This window comes from Arachis hypogaea, chromosome 9, assembly GCF_003086295.3.
Source record: "Arachis hypogaea cultivar Tifrunner chromosome 9, arahy.Tifrunner.gnm2.J5K5, whole genome shotgun sequence".
Taxonomy (NCBI): Eukaryota; Viridiplantae; Streptophyta; class Magnoliopsida; order Fabales; family Fabaceae; genus Arachis; species Arachis hypogaea.
Window position 1 is genome coordinate 111,173,051 of NC_092044.1, and position 17,132 is coordinate 111,190,182.

At 27.0% G+C, this 17,132-nt stretch overlaps 1 protein-coding gene across 1 annotated transcript; it reads left to right on the top strand.

Moving 5' to 3' along the window:
- The first annotated feature begins 10,226 nt into the window (after positions 1-10,226).
- On the top strand, positions 10,227-11,768 carry LOC112711831 (protein FANTASTIC FOUR 3-like). Its single transcript, XM_025764555.3, has one exon. It carries the CDS (start codon positions 10,466-10,468, stop codon positions 11,420-11,422), a length of 957 nt encoding a protein of 318 aa, XP_025620340.1. The 5' UTR covers positions 10,227-10,465; the 3' UTR covers positions 11,423-11,768.
- The last annotated feature ends 5,364 nt before the right edge of the window (positions 11,769-17,132 follow it).

The following is a 17,132-nucleotide window of genomic DNA, read 5'->3' on the forward strand; positions in this document are numbered from 1 at the left end:
AATGAATTATATCAGATATTTAACTAATAATTAACGTTAACGCATGTGTTGTGTTATGCAACTAGTTATCAATTACATTAATATAATTTTACAGCTTTTTTCGGGGGCTCGATGTACATTAAAGTTTTGTTCACCAATGTTTCCAAAATTTGAAATTTGATCAATAATGACCATTAGATTGTTGACATGTTTGCATGGGTTATAATACGTACGTACCAACCTTGATTATTATTTTGTTAGGTTGAAAAGGTGGAAGAGTATAAAAAAATCACATATGGTCAAAAAGGTATGGGTGGGGGGAAATTTTATTTTCGCCTTTAATTTGTTTAAACCATGAACTGGATTCTCTATTGCCCTTCCCAATAAAGTTCATTCCTATAAATAAAATTAGATGGAACTCAGACCCAGGAAATTTTCATGTAAAGTTGATAAATGAGAGTATGAAAATTTAGTCAAATTATTCAAATTATTTAACAACTTTTATCTATCGACTTCACGTAAAGTTGACTACATCTGAGTTTTTATTTTAAAATTATATGAAATTAATTTATTGCGAAACTAACAAGTTGGAAGCATATAATTAAGTAAGCTTATTAGGGTTCATTTAAGGCGAAAGAGGCATGACGTTACATGTATACTTTGTCGTCAAAGATTCTCCATTACTCAAAAACAAGACTAAAGAACATGCATTTACATATGGATTCTGATGCATATATCATATTTTCTCTCTCTAATCACTAATCAGGCTGTCATACCTAGCTACTACTATAGCTTCAAGCCTTTAACAGAAACACCCAAATTGGCACTCATACAAATTTGATCATACATGTTCTCCATTGAAATAAAATACTCCATCTTTATATATATATATTTCACTAATTAGTACATACATTAAGAAAAATGGAGAATAGAATTGAATATAATAATCAGAAAAATTGAGGAATAATTAACCACTATCGATTCTTAATATTTTGCGTTTTTATTCCTTCAAAATTGAAAACCTAATTAATTAATTAACACCAAAAGTACATCCGTATTGAATAACACAAATATTAGATAACAAAAAAAGGTCAAAATTTATTTTATTTTATTTTTATTAATTGTTATTAAAATTAATGAAGGTTAAATAGGATAAGTTTTGATTTTTTTTTTCTTTCTAGTATTACCGGTACCGTAAATATTATTACCGCTTTGGTATAGTTTGACCCAATATTAGTTATGCTCTTCAAAAAACATATAGAAAAAAGTGAGGTTTGTGTTTAAAATCCGTACAAAAATATTATTTGCACACTAAAATTAGTTATTAATGTATTTATGTATAAATACATGTGTGGTTTAATTTATTTTTAATATATATTTATATTCCAACATATATTTTACACTTGTAGCTGATTTTAATGGTTAATTTTAGTGTACATATAACATTATTCTAATATGTATGGTGTATTTCCTTCAACTTAATTACAATATAATAAATTTAGACGTTTCAAATAAAGAAATTTAAAGTATAATATTAAAGTAGAAATTATATTTAAAGTGATAAAACAGTTTTGCATTATCTACCGTCGGAGTGGAATATGTTGCTGCTAGTTATTATTGCACCTAAATCTTTTTAATAAAACAGCAATTAGTGAACTATGTGGAATTGTGGACTCAATCAAACAGCTATTGGTGGGAGATAGTGGTGATGAGATACTGAGGCTGAATATGTAGAGTGAGAGTAAGAAAGTTACCAAATTTAGGGTTTTAAAAAATTTGAATTGGAAATTTTTTATTTTTTTTAAATAATTAATAATATCACGTAATTACGTACTACGTACTGATGTCATTTCAATTCTTTCCTTAATCAAGTCAACATTTTTTGTTAATAGAAATAATTTTAGTTAATTATTTTTTGTCAAATTTAATAATCTTTTAGAGGTTAATTTATCTTTTATGTTGTTTAAATTGTTTCTGGCAAAAATATTTTAAATATCATTTTAGTAGTTTATTTAAAAAAATATTTTTTTAACATAATGAAAATGCAATGATATATCATTTCATACGTGTTATATGTATTCAAAGTATTTCGGCAATTGGTGATTAAATTTTGTATTTAAGGACATGAATTGTATATGATCCAGTCAAATTATCTACTCTCTTTTTATAGATAGCTTTAGTTTTCATTTGGCATAATGTTACTAATGCATCTAATTATTTATTTTGAGAATCTGTACACCTCCTTTTTGATATTTTTATTTCCATTAATAAAGTTGTACATTCCTTAGTGTCCTTTTTTCCTATTATTTTTCGTCTCATCGTACATTATTCCTTAGTTGTAAATATATATATAAGTAGTGTATGCTACCAAATGGCACCTTTTATGGTAAAAAAAACTATGTACTAGTGACTCGAAATGGAAACTGTATAAGGAACTAAAAATGTAAAGTTCTGGGAAGAATAGTTATAATGTTATGTATATAAAGTTAGGGGTGTCAGGGAAACGATATGAACAACTAATTAAAACCCCACTTTCTTCAATAATATATTAATATAAACTTCAGTTTAAATTATCTTCATGCATATATGTACTCTTATGGCTGTCAGTTTTTGACCCCCAGATCTTCATGCAAGCTAGCAACCACTCTTCAACACTATAATTTCTGATGACTATACTTTCTGGAATGGCAACAAAAATTAAGATACAAAGCTTTGCTTTAATTAAAAAAAAAAACAAAGAAGAAAGAAAATCTGGTTTTTTATATTGTTGCCGAACCTAAGGTCATATTGCATTGTTGCTTGTCAATGTATTTTTAAACACAATTAATTATAAGTAGATATCTGTGTAAAGCATATGAAAGCTTTTCAGTGTTTTAAAAAAACTTTTCTCTAAGTTTTATGAGGGATATTCTGAAATATCATAAGTGAAATGTATGTGGAAGTGAAGGAAAAAACTTCCACTTTATTTCTTGAAAAAAGTTAGGAACTAGTACTTTTTTAACAATATTAACTAATAATACTTTGAGGAAATATTTTTTTATATTATTATGATAATTTAATTTATAAAATTTTGGTTTGAAATAAGATTATATTTAAATTTAAAATGAGATTTAAATTTTTACTAATCTCATACTATATATATATATATATGACTTTTTTTTATAGAAAAAAATTTTCATTCAAAAAAATAGCCTAAAGATACTTATAAATTACAAAAAAAATATTAAATCTGAAACTAAGAAAAAAAATAGATAATTTTTATGTTGAATTACTGTTTGAAAGAAGGTATGGTATTCGATTATCGAGAATCTTATAGAATAGAAATAGAGATAAATCATAGTCTCTTTTGTTTCTAAATTTATACAAAATGTGTTGCAACATAGAAAAATATCCTCTCTTCTTTTTCAAATAAATCTAAAAGCTTTCCAAATTTAAAATATTATTATCGACGAAATTTTTATTTCGTTGTATCTTCGTCCCAAACTTATAAAAACATATCAAAAATACCTATCTAGAGAAATAATACACACAAAAGAGAAATAACAACTACACAAAAAAAAAATTTTTATTTAGATCTTGGCTCAAATTTAGATCGCTTGAAAACAGAAACTAGAACTAGAGAAATTAAACCGGAGATGGGAGGAAGAAGAGGAAAAGGACGAATGATTTAAGGAGCAATGGGGGTGTGACCGACGGTAGAGTGGCGGTGATATGAAGAAAGTGAAAAGGGCTGTGAAACAGAGAAACAAAAAAGATGATAGGTGATAAGGTAGAAAAGAAAAGGAAAAGAGGGAGGAGGAGAGAAGAGGTGATGGGAAGGAGAGGAGGAGAGGGCCACTGTGGCCAAGCTAAGGCGGTAGTAGTAGTCTTAAAAAAAGTTTTATGATTTTGTTTTTATCAGTGAAGAGAGAATTTTCTACAAAATTCAATATAAATAAAATTTTTTTTTGAGGTATCTCAGTTCAAGTATATGATTCTTTAAAATTATGATCAAATGACAATATTAGATATATGTATATAACTATATATGTATGTCAATAGTAAATCAAACATACTAATTTTTTATTTTATTTTCCCATACACAATAGTCTAATTATTTGAGGAGAATTTTTGGTGCAGATAGTTACAAGATGTTTTTTAATTAAGTTTATTGATCAAAGAATTGATAATAAAAATCAGTCTAAATGTAAATATATATAATGTCTTTCATACTATTAAAAGAGAAAACTTTTTTATTAGTATATTCAGAAATTGAGATATAATCCATCTTATTGAATAAAATTTTAAACACAAAATAAATCATTTAGATTACTTTAATATTTTTGCAGCGCATTATGAATATTTTGTAATTTTAGAGCCACAAACTCTAAATTTATTATAAATTTTAAATTATAAATCATTAAAAAAATAAGAATTAAAATAATAATTTTATATAAAAAAAACTTGGATTAACTAATTAAAAATTAATTCTATATAATTATTCAGATATTTGTTAGTTAAAATGGTTGCACTTCAAATACCAATAGCAATCTTATAAAAAAGAGTGTTAGGTAAATAATAATTATTTTGAACAACGTGAACAACTGTCAATTAAATAAAAATACATTATATTTCTAAATTATTTACCTAAATTTTAATATTAAAATAAATATCCGTACGTGCACCTAGTGAAATAAATATCCAATATAACTATTATTCACATTATTTAATATTTTCATTATCTACCTATATTTTTTTTAAAAAAAATGTGTTCTTCGCCCATAAAAACATTATTCCCAACCTCATAAGCTCATAAGTCATAACTAAATTAATCCACCGGTTTTGGGTTTCCCTTCTCTCTTTAGTGTCAGAAGTTAACCAACTTAAAATTAAATTAAAAATATAAATTAATATTATTTTTGAACATCTAACTCAAGAAAAAAATTATAAGTTGATTATTACTTTATTATCGTTGAATAATTTTCGTATCACCTCGTCATCTCCAAACAAACTTTTTTTAACAAAATGTTTCAATAATAAGTTTGATATTAGTTACAAAAATTACCCTAATTACAAAAATCACACCAATACTATAATAGTTCAAATAATAGAAATCATAAGAAGGAAATTATTGGAAGAAAGAGATCGACAACAGTGATAAAAAATAAGAAAGACGGCAAAGAAAATGGTGAAGAAGACGGAACCAAGAAAGAAACAACATTCTTTGGAACTAGGAAGAAGGCGACACTTTCTGGAACGCATAAAATGACGATGCTCTATGATGCCATGATGATCTCGATTGCGAGACAAGAGAGGAGAGAGGGAGAGATCTTGCGTGCGACGTACAGTGAAACAGATGAGAGACATGCAGCAGAGAGAGATAGAAAGAGAGGATAGGAAGAAGAGAGAAGAAGATGAAGAATACTGAAAATCTTTAGAGGCATGATTCAACGAGAGGATTTCTGAATCCAGACGAAGAACAATTTTGATTTTTTGTTTTTTTAATATGTTTTTGTTTTGTTGTTTAAATTATTTGAAACTATAAAATTAGGATTAATTGAATTCTAAAATTTGATTAATTTAAAAGGGTATTTTTGTCTAATCAAATAAAAGAAGAATGTTTAAGATTTTTTATAAAATTAAATAAAAAATATATTTTTATTTTTATTTAATTAAAGAGGTATATTAGTAAAAATAGTGATATAATATATATTTAAAAAAAAAAATTAAATACTAATGTAGAAAATAAATTCCACATTACTTGTTATTACTTTTCTATATTTTAAATATATCAATACGTATGAATTTATCGTTGTAGTGTAACAAACACTTATTTTAATTACCAATTAAGAAATGTTTTTAGATTTCTAAATAATTAATTACAAAGATTAAAAAAAAGTTTCTAGTATACTAAACATATTTCAGGGGAATCTTTTCAGAGAAGAGATGCAAAGTTTTCTTTAATCTTCATGAAATATTATTTAAGATTCAAAGGTCAATCGTAGCCGACAGTGGGAAAATAAAGGAGGATGACATAGTGGAGAATCACTAATTTCCTTTTCGAATGGCTTTTAAACATGTCCGTACGATTTGGGAAGTAAAAGGCGAACTCTTATTGCAGCTTACCGTTTAAAGTGTAAACTTTATGGTATATAATATATAGTTAAGTGTAATTCTGTTGGCTCTTAATTCTTAACATGACTTATGACTCATTATGCCAAATTGCCAATAATTTGAAGGTAGTGCACACAAATTCGAATTTCATCTAATTAACCACTTATTAACTATTCATATTTTATTATTTTTAAAGTACTTTAAAATATAATAATGGTTATTAGCTACGTTAGCTTCCTTTCTTTTTTCATTATTATTGTTGTGGTTCTAAAGTTGGTGATTAGGGTTTTTCTAAAGTTGGGAATTAGAGGTTTATAAAGAGATAAAAAGACTAAATTATAAAAATAAAATTTCGTTTGCCAGGGCGAAGTTACATATATAAAAAGGGGACAATAGTCTCCTAATTTTAATTTTTTACATGTAAATTATATGTAAATTTTAGTTTAGCCCTCTTTAAAATTTTATTTTAATCTTATTTTATTGTATAAATATTTTTGACCTCCTCTAATATTTTATTTAGCTCCGCCACTGTCATTTGCCATATCAACTAATTATTATAGTATTAACGTGTGTTATAAATTAATTTAACTTATATTTTTGATAGTAAATGATGCAGAAAGTATTTTATTAGGGACTATTATAAATTTTAAAGTTAAACTTCAGATTTTGAGATTTATTAATTCTTAACTACTTAAGGATTCACTTTCTAATACAACAATTGTCAACTAGTATAAAGGCTTGTTTTAAATTAAAATTTAGGAATACTTCTATAAAAACCTAATTATGATATATATATATATATATATATATATATAGATATTATGATGGTTATCGTTAGGATGGTCACGATAATTATATAACTTTTATAATTAAAAAAAGTAGTGTTGATAAAATTAAAGTAATATTTTTTAAATATTGTCTAAATTATATAACTTTCGTAGCCACCAATGACAATAAAATATGTAGTTTTCGCATTATTTAATTCCTCTACCATATCTTATTCTAAATATACTTTATCCTTTGCAAAATCTATTTACGTTTACAGATATGTAACTTTGTAAATTATGCTTTTTATTACCACAAAAATCCGTATTAATTACAAAATTAGGGACGAATAATGCATATATAATATTGTGGGGCTAATGCTCTCATCAAAATTTAAAAAATTTGGAAATAGTATATAATAATAATATTTATTTATTGTATTATGTTATTAAATTTATTTTTACTGTATTAAATTATTATAAAAATTATTTTATTATTATGTTATATATATTTTATTTTTAGTGTCAAAATTTTGTAGATTCTTTATTAGTATATAGGTTATACTGCAATTTTTGTTATTATTGAATTTTTTATAAATTTTTAAGTATACTTGATATTTTAGTAAATTTTAATTATTAATTTTAATTATATATATTATATATAGGGCAATTTATTTAAATAAATAAAGTGAAAAAAGAATTTACCTGATTGTATATTTTTTAAAACGAAGATGTAAATGCATTTTTTCATAAATTTATAGAAATCGCTACTAACAGTAGCGAATTAGAGGATCACATAAATCGCTACTAGTAGTTCCAATATACATAAATCGTGGCTGTCAGTAATGATTTATATTCTCTTCTAATCCGCACAGCAATTTTTATAGATTCATAAAAAAATACATTTATGTTTTCGTTTTTAAAAATGTATAATAACATAAATTCTTCTTTCACTTTATTTATTTAAGTAAATTGTCCTTATATGTATTTTATAATTAAGATTAACTATTAAAAATCATTGAAATAAGAATGTAATAAAACACTTGAAAATTTTGCATATATAATGCGATGAGTCCGACAAGAGTCCGTAATCTTTTGAGGTGATAGAGCATGAAATAGTGAATTTCTCGCTATGATGGAGCTATTTGAATCTTGATACGCCATAAGACAGAACATGTCGTGTCACGTAGGACTCACTCTTGTTCATGTTGGAATATCCAAGAATTTCAAACCCCTTTGCAGAAAATAAAGTTGTAATAATAAGATCGATCCTACTTTTATGGCCAGAGATTTTCCCAAAACACAATAATGCACGTAGCAGGAAGTCCTTCAAACATGTACCAAACACTACCATTACCATCATCATTACCATTACCATGTTATGAAATCATTGACATAAACAATGACGGTAAATTGGTTATTAAAAAGTTGTGTGCTTTATTTTATGTCTGCCATATAGGTATCTATTCATCTTCATTTTGTTTATACAGAAGAAAATCAATTAAGCAGTTACCGTTTTTGTCAAAGGCTGTTTGCTCAATTAATTGCTGATATTTCGCTTCTTTTTAATTACTTGCTTTTAGTGAAATAGCAGTCAACCTAAACTTTGACTCTATTCTACATGTCTATATATATGGTAAATGGTACAAGACGAAATGCACTAATTAAAAGTTGGTCTTCATGAAGAAAGTGAAAATGAACTAAAATGATAGATATCAAGGGAAAATCAGATTTGAAATTTGGATCTGTATTCTGTAACATATATACTAATGTAATATGGAATATCATCTAAACTTTTTAAGAGAAGTTAGTGATAGATCAATTTTAACTTATTGTTTAGCATATATCTCCATTTTAATTACTTTCATAATTTAATTTAATTTTAATATATTGTCAATATAAAATTATTTTACTCGTATATTTAATTACTAAACGTTACGCAGTAAAAATAATTATATTTTTACATTATTCGAATGAATAATTATCTAAAAATAAATATAATTAAACGACTATATAAAATATTTTGTGCTGATAGTACATAAAAGTTATATATATATATATATATATATATATATATTAGGAATTTATAGGCTTTAGAATTTGAAGTCCTAATTGATATTTATTTTTACATGTAATATACAACTTTTAATTAGGAGTTTGTTGCCACTTAGCAGAGCTATTTTAAGCATGGAGAGAGAGAGAGAAGAACCATGGATGACTGAATTCAAAGTTCTTTTTTCTTTTTTGTTGGTTGTTCATAGTATTTCTTAGTCTGACAGATCTATGACTAATTAATCATGAATCTAAATTTTATTTAAAGGTCTGTCATTACCAACAGATTGTTGTATGCATAAAATAAGATTTGAATCTCCAACACTTATTTAAACACATGATTAAACTGAGTACTCAAACAACCTAAATTGATAGATTGATTCAAAGTTGTTAGAAGCAAGAGTAGAGTCCCTGAATATAGTAAACAGGGAAGCTTTCACTTTCATGCAATATTTGAGAGAATCCATTAGTTTTCCTTTTGTAAAAGGGAAATAGTAAAGCTGGTAATTTTGCAGCAGAATAAAAACGGTCCCTGTGTCAGCCTCCCTTTACAGTTACATATTGATTTCCACATGTGGACATACAACCCTGGATTTATTTCTTACATATAGATTCTGAAAAAGCAAATTTCTGCACAAAAATATTATCCTGTCCAATTAGCTAAGAAACCAAAATAACTTACTAATAATGCACGATTGTTGTTAAACATTAACTACTCGAGTTAATTTTTGATGAGCTTGGGACTTACAACAAATTTTAACAATTAAATCAATAATCGGTCCAGAAATATAAAAATTAAGAGAAAAAATATATCTTAAAATAAATATACGTAAGCCTGGTAATATATACTTAATTCGCAGGTATTCAATTTGACTCAATTCCAATCGGATAGGTTGTCTATCCAATCTGCTGCAAGTAAAATAGAATGCAGTGTAAATTTGCTTGCAAATAGGAAGTAGAATAACGATAACCACTCAACTATTCAATTAAATTACTAATTTAATATGTTTGTTTTTTTATAAAGGTAACCTAAAATGAAAATAAAACTTAAAAATAAAATTCCTATATCACAACTTCACAATTCATTTTAAATATCTTATAACCTAATTATGCTAAAAAAAAATACATTTGTACCGATACGATACTTTAGAGGCAGTGGTAGATGCTTACAGTAAGAATTGCATAAAAAGGAAATATTTATGTTGGGTGATGTGTGGACTAATTAAGAATTGAATTATATTGTATAATTCCAAGTTGGTTAAAAGGCCCCCTTTTGGTACCTAGATGACGTGGCACAAGCACTTTTTGAGACTACAAATTCAGTTCCAACTCGCTTCAACACTTCTCATCCCATTGCCTCTCACATACGTTCTCTTCTTTCTCTCTATAACACACATAACCCATTTAATTTGTCTAACATTCTAGAACCTTAGAAAAAAAAAAAAAAACTTCTCTATTCTCTTCATCCGTACAGAAACAGAGCACACTACTCTGTTTCTTGCTTTAAGCTTTGAACAACGAATATCTCTTCTATTCTATTCTATTCTTCTTCTCTAGCTTAGCTTCCACATACAGCCATGGCTGCAATTGTGTGCCGAGGATTGCAGTCACACCTTGAGTCTCAGATTGTGGAGTCAAGAACACTCAGGTTGAGGTTACCTTCCTCAACAAAACCTCTCCCTCCTCCTCTTCCTCCTCAACCCATTGATTTCTCCTTCAAATCCTGCTTCTGGGATTCAAACGTCAAAACTCAATACCAGAATCATCAAGAAGAAGAAGAAAACAAGAAGATTGGTTGGAGCTTCCTGGAAGCGATATCGCAGGGAACGAACAAGAGAGCAACAGAGAAAGATGAAAAAGAAGAAGCAATCTATGTTCATCCTCAACAGAAGCGTTCTTCTATGGTTCTCAGCCCAAAGAGCTTGGAGCTGTGCACTGAGAACTTAGGGAACGAAAGCGGCACTGACATTGGAGAAAACGGCATTGATGACGTCATCTCTTCCGGTTCCGGTGGCGGGAATTTGGAGACAGGGGAGCAACAACAGCGACAGTACGAGGCAAGTCGTCAATGTTGTACGGCTATGAAGAATAAGAAAGCGAAAACGGCGAATTTTCCACCACCTTTGACAACGATGAGAGGATCGGAATCTCTGCTTCTGAGGCCCCACCGTGAGGATGGGCGGTTGGTGATTGAAGTCACAAAGGTCCCACCAACTCCCTCGTGCTTTCAAGCTCAGAGGAGCCATGGCCGCCTTCGCCTTTCCCTTTTGAAAATTCACAATCCCAGCTTTGACCCGCAACACAAACATGAAAATGAACCAACCACCAATGAGGAAGAAGAAGAAGAAGAAGAAGAAACAGAGGATGAAGAAGAAGAAGAAGAAGAAGAAGAGTACTTTGCATGTGAGGAGAAGAGGATTATTGAGATGCCGAGAACATGCAAAGAAGGGTGTGAACATGAAAACCATAATAACAATGAATCATTGTTGATGCTAACTAATTGGTCTGAGCCATTTTGGGTGGCTACTTCCTGAAAAACCTAATTAATATCTCTGCATGTATCAATAAATTTTCTTCTTCTTTCTTTCTTTTTTTTTTTTAATGGATTATTATCCGTCCCTCATGGCTTTTTTTCCCACCATAAACTATGGTTTGGGGTGGGTAGTTATTATGGTTACTCCTCGATAGTAATAACAGAGACAGAGTGAAGGGTGGATGGTGCCATGTTTGTAAGGTTATTCGATCATTCAATAGCCGAAAGTAGTTTTTATTGGTTTCATGTTAAGGCACGTTTTGCATGCCTTCCTTCTCATTCTAGAAATTAGTTTTGTTTCCTTTAACACTGTTAGTAATATTATTATTTGAAGAGCCAGTAGCAAATTTTGTGATTTGTAATTATTAATTAGTTATCATTGATTTTTAATAGTGTAAAATTTTATCCAATAATATAGTGAAATTTTAATAAAAGTGTTAATTTCTAAACTTTTTTTATTATTATTTAAATTTTTTTTACATCAAATTTATTCATTTCTCTCTCCTATTTTGAAACAACAAACAAGTATGACATAAAAATGTGAGTAGCCATTATAAAAAATATAAGAGAATAAAATATTATTATGTTTAAAATTTTTATTTGATGTTTATGAAGTAACTGTTTTCTTTAGATTCATAATTTGAATGATTATTTTAAAAAAAGAAATATAATTAGAAAATTATACCCTTACTGCATTAAAATTAAATAGAAATAACAATAGTGATATTGTGTTTCATAGGTAGGGTTGATTTATGAGAGATTGATAGAAAGCATGGGTAGACGCTGTGGAGAATGAGGGGACCAGGGTGGCTACTTGTTCACATTGATGTTGAAAGTGACTCAGGTTGGTGCAGAGTGGGTATGAATGTCACTATATTAGGCAAATCTTATAAAAACAATTCAAACTAATAAATGCCAAATAATAAAGTTACTAAATTCACTTAAAATTCAAGAAAATATCAAACAGGTAGTAGAACTTTCTTGTTATTATTACAATGATATAATATAATATATTAAAGTGATAGGTGATTTTTTTCTCTCTCTTTTGATAGAACTTGACCATCAAGGTGGGGGAAGAGAAAATAAAGATTGAAACAAACACAAGTTTAGTAAATGAGGTCTTGTATGCTTGGGAGTTTGTGTTGAAATAATAAAGGGTTTATAAGTAGCTAATAGAAGTACTCTAAAGATAAATTTCTTCAAATGAGTTTCTCAAAAAATATAATTAATCGCTCAAATAAGTAGAAAAACCCTAGACTATTGTTGCATAATTGTCAACGAAAAATTGCAAATGCATGTCATTAAGAAAGATCCATGCTGTATTATAAGACTACTAAATATCCAGTATTATTCACTATTATTATTCAATACAACAATACTTTCAATTATTGCATCATATATATACTACTTCACTCTTATATACAGGCTATACATAGTTATTAGGTAATCATCTTTTAAACCCAACTCTGATCTCAATAAAATCATTAATTATTTTGATTCAAATTAAACTCATAAAAGGCCAAACCCAACATAACCCAATGTGGTTGTGTGTGTGTGTGTCACTTCTAAATAATAATGTGTGGCATTATCAGATATTCAGATGTATGTTGTCATCATACATCATCAGTCGTTTTCTTATGTGAAAATTCATAATAAACATGCCAAAGTATATATTACAAAACAAGTTGATGAATATATATAAAAAGTAGTCTTCGTTCTGTTCCATTGCATGCAAAATCATCACGTCATTAATTAGAAAGAATAATCTTTTTTCCCGGGGAAAAATATATATATGAAAGAAGATTGTTATTGGGATCGATTAGAGATCTCAAGGATAATGTCAATATATAAGTAAGGATATATTGCGTCGATCGTCACCCTCGTTTAATTGTTTAACTAGTAAATTTTTATCGCATAAAGACAATACGGGTTACGGGAAAATGATAAATAAATTAATATGTTTAATTAAATTATTATTTAATATTTTTCTAGTATCATTTTTAAAAATAATTTTATGTGAGTTTTCACTAATGTATGTTATAAGAAAAAATAATTTAATGATAATTTATTTTATTTTTAATAATAATAAAAATAAGGAGAATGTTAGGGGACAATTATTTTATTGAACAATATGAACAACCACCAATCAAATAAAAACACATTACACCTCTAAATTAATTTTCTAAATTTTAATATTAAAATAACTATCCATACACTAGTAAAATGAATATCTGATATATCTGTTTACATTATTTAATATTTTCATTGTTCACCTATATTTTTCCTAAAAATAATTATTGACTAATATATGTTTCGGGACTTACCTAGAACCAGATGATTGAGTTTGAATGAAAGGCACAAACGTTGAAGGCAGGGACGGATCCAGAAATGATATTATGGGGGGGCCAATAACACATATAATATTAAAAATTATGTAAAAAAATTATATAATATAAGATGTATTACAAAAATATATTGACAAAGAATATATTTTAAAGTAAAAAGAAATATGTGTATACTTTTTACTAACGAAATAGTCGATTCTTCATATCATAAAATTCACCGATAATAGAATTTGTGTAAAATTTTTCAGTAATTTTCTTTTCAATATAATTAAAAGAAAATTATCAAGAAATTCATCTTTTATTTTGTTTCTAAGTTATTTTTCACAATATTCATAGTTGAAAAAGATCTCTTAATTGTAGCAGTTGAAACAGAGAGAATTAATACCAAATGAATAAAAAAAGACGGCTATAAAAAGAAAAAAAATTCACTTTATGATATTTGAAATTTTTTATTTAATTAAAAAATATTAGTAATAATATCTTTTTCAAATTTCTTTAATATTGTTACTTACTTTTTAGATATTAAAAATTATTAATATTTAAATTAGACTGAATTTTTATTTATACTAGACTAAATACTAAATATTTTTTAAAAAAAATTAAATTATACATAATAACTTATTACTCTTAAAAAAAGTTGGGGGGCCGAGGCCGCCACTCGCCCCCCTTATATCCGTCCCTGGTTGAAGGAGAGTGGTCTCGGAGCTGTTACTGTCTGGGAGTCTCCGTCCGAATTGTATGCAGAGATACTCCGATACCTAAGTTAGCAAGAGGATAAGTAGATTTTGAATGTATTGAAATTTAAGTTTATTTAAAGTATCAGTGTATTTATAGTGAAAGAACTAATATCTAGCGCTGAAGTAGTTTCACTTTTGATGGTGGATAATCGTCTCTTTATCTTAGAGTTGTTGGGATATCTCTTCTAGAAGTGGGTGAGAGATTTAAGGAGGCAGTTATTCACTTGGATAAGTGCTGACTGCTTGTTGGTGTCGACTCCGACCCTGACTTCTTAGTGAAGGTTGGATAGTCAGTTAGGGCCAACCTTTTGGATTGGGTTTGACCTATGTTTATTTTGGGTCAGAGTATGAACAATATGTTATAAGAAAAAAATAATTTAATGATAATTTATTTTATTTTTAACAATAATAAAATAATCACTAACTAAAAAATTTATGAATATATATTTTTTTTTTTAAAATTAAAAGTGAAATTCAAACTCGTAATTTCTTAAGTGAATATGAAAAGATATGTCATTTAAACTATAATTCATTACTAATAATAATAAATATATAATTATTGCATAAAAAGTAATAATCATAATGCTATTACCACTTAAATTCTGTTCTAGTGGTATTTACATAATTCTTTTGTGACGTATATGTAAAATTTCACATACTATATATATACTTCCAAGCACTTTGTCCAGACAAAAGAAATGGTATAGTTATAGAAATTTCCTATATAGATAGAAACTATATATACTTTTTCTTAACACTTAAGCTACACCCTTTTTCGTTCTCAATAAAAAAATTGCATTCTTTTCGAATTATAATCCAAGTCATCATCACTCTATATATAATCCAAGAGAACTAATAAATATTTTTTCCAGAAAAATCAGCAAGAAGAGAAAATAAGTTAAATCATGTGACAAAACATGGCACTTTTAAGAGAGGTCTTGGTGCACTTTGAAACATATATTTCTTTTTCTTCCACAATTTGTTCTTTACTTTCTTGCTTTTTCTTACCCTTTTTTCCTTTTAGTGGCTTTGTGCTTTTAACATGGAACATTTTGGTAGTTACATCTATATTAAGCAAATGCTGGAAGCCCTTTAGTAGTTATTAGTTGAACATAATTAAAGAGATAAAAAAAAAAAAGAAGAAAAGTTGAACCCAACCATACTTGAGTGGCATATGAATTAGGGTTTCGTACCTTTCTTTGGGTGTGCCATTTTCACCCTAAACAAAAAAGTGCACTGATCACAACAAGATTTGGTTCATCATGAGTTGCAATTCTCTTCAGTTTGTACGGTCTCTTCAATAAAAAAATCAAACTATTTTTATTTATTTTTTAAAATCTAATATATTCGATATTTCGACTGTGCTGCGTGTAGATTAAACTTAGTTATTAGTATAAAATATATATTAAAATATAAATACACGTTAAAAATAAATTAAAGTGCACATGTATTTATATATAAATATATTGGTAACTGATTTTATAGACTGATTTTAAGTATTTTTGATATCATTCTCATGAAAAGGTGACTATCCTAGCTTGTGTCTTTGCACGAGTAGATCTTATCCTTTTTTTGGTGATAATTCAAAGTAACATGTTACAGTTCCATTTTGGAACTGTATGCTATGACAAACCCTTGAAATAATTAAAGGATTCGTATAAATAATGTTCCGATTTCGGGGTCCACTAGATATGTAACTCTGAAACAAAATCTAAACCAATCCTTTCTTGAATATTTGAACTTCGTTGGAGCAAACTTGGTACTGTTTAGAATTTTTTCTGCTGATATTTGTAAGCAATATGATTTGAGATTGTCTTTTTCTTTCTTTCTTTTTCTTTGTCTGATAATGTAATCTATTCAATATTTAAGATAAGAATTTATTAATGTGATATATACATTAATATTAGTTTTACCCTATCAAGATTTAACGAAAATATTTGGTAATTAAAATAAATTAATAAAAAATAATTAGAATTTATTTTATTTAATATTTTTTAATTATTATAACAATTAATAATATTAAATAAGATAAATTTTGACTATTTTAAAGAGTAATATTACACATATAAATTTTTTGAGTTATGTTATATGTATACTAAAATCAGCTATTAAAGTCAGCCATCAATATAAAATACATATTAAAAATAAATTAAATTATACATGTGTTTATACACCAATACATTGGTGACTGATTTTAGTACGTAACTAATTTTAATGTACAAATAGCATTTTTAAATTTTTTTATGAACTAAGTCTAATCAAATTAAATAATAAAACTTAGAATAATAATATTCATAATTAATTTTTATTGATATTATACCAACTTAATTAAATTTAATTAACAAAAAAAATTGAATATATAATATTATTTTTTTGTTTCTCTAACGTTACGGCAAAATTAAACTCTTGCATCATATTAAAAGCTTTTTTTTGTCATTTTAAATTTCGATATATCTTATTCATTCCATAGACACACACCACCAAGTTGTGAATGTTTCCAAATAATGTGCAACAAGTATATTCTAAATTTTATTGTGTGTGATCCAATAATGAAAACTAATTAATCCTTCACTTCCTCATCTTGTTAGGTAAATAAATAAAAGAAAAAAAAAGGTGAGGATAATGAGTA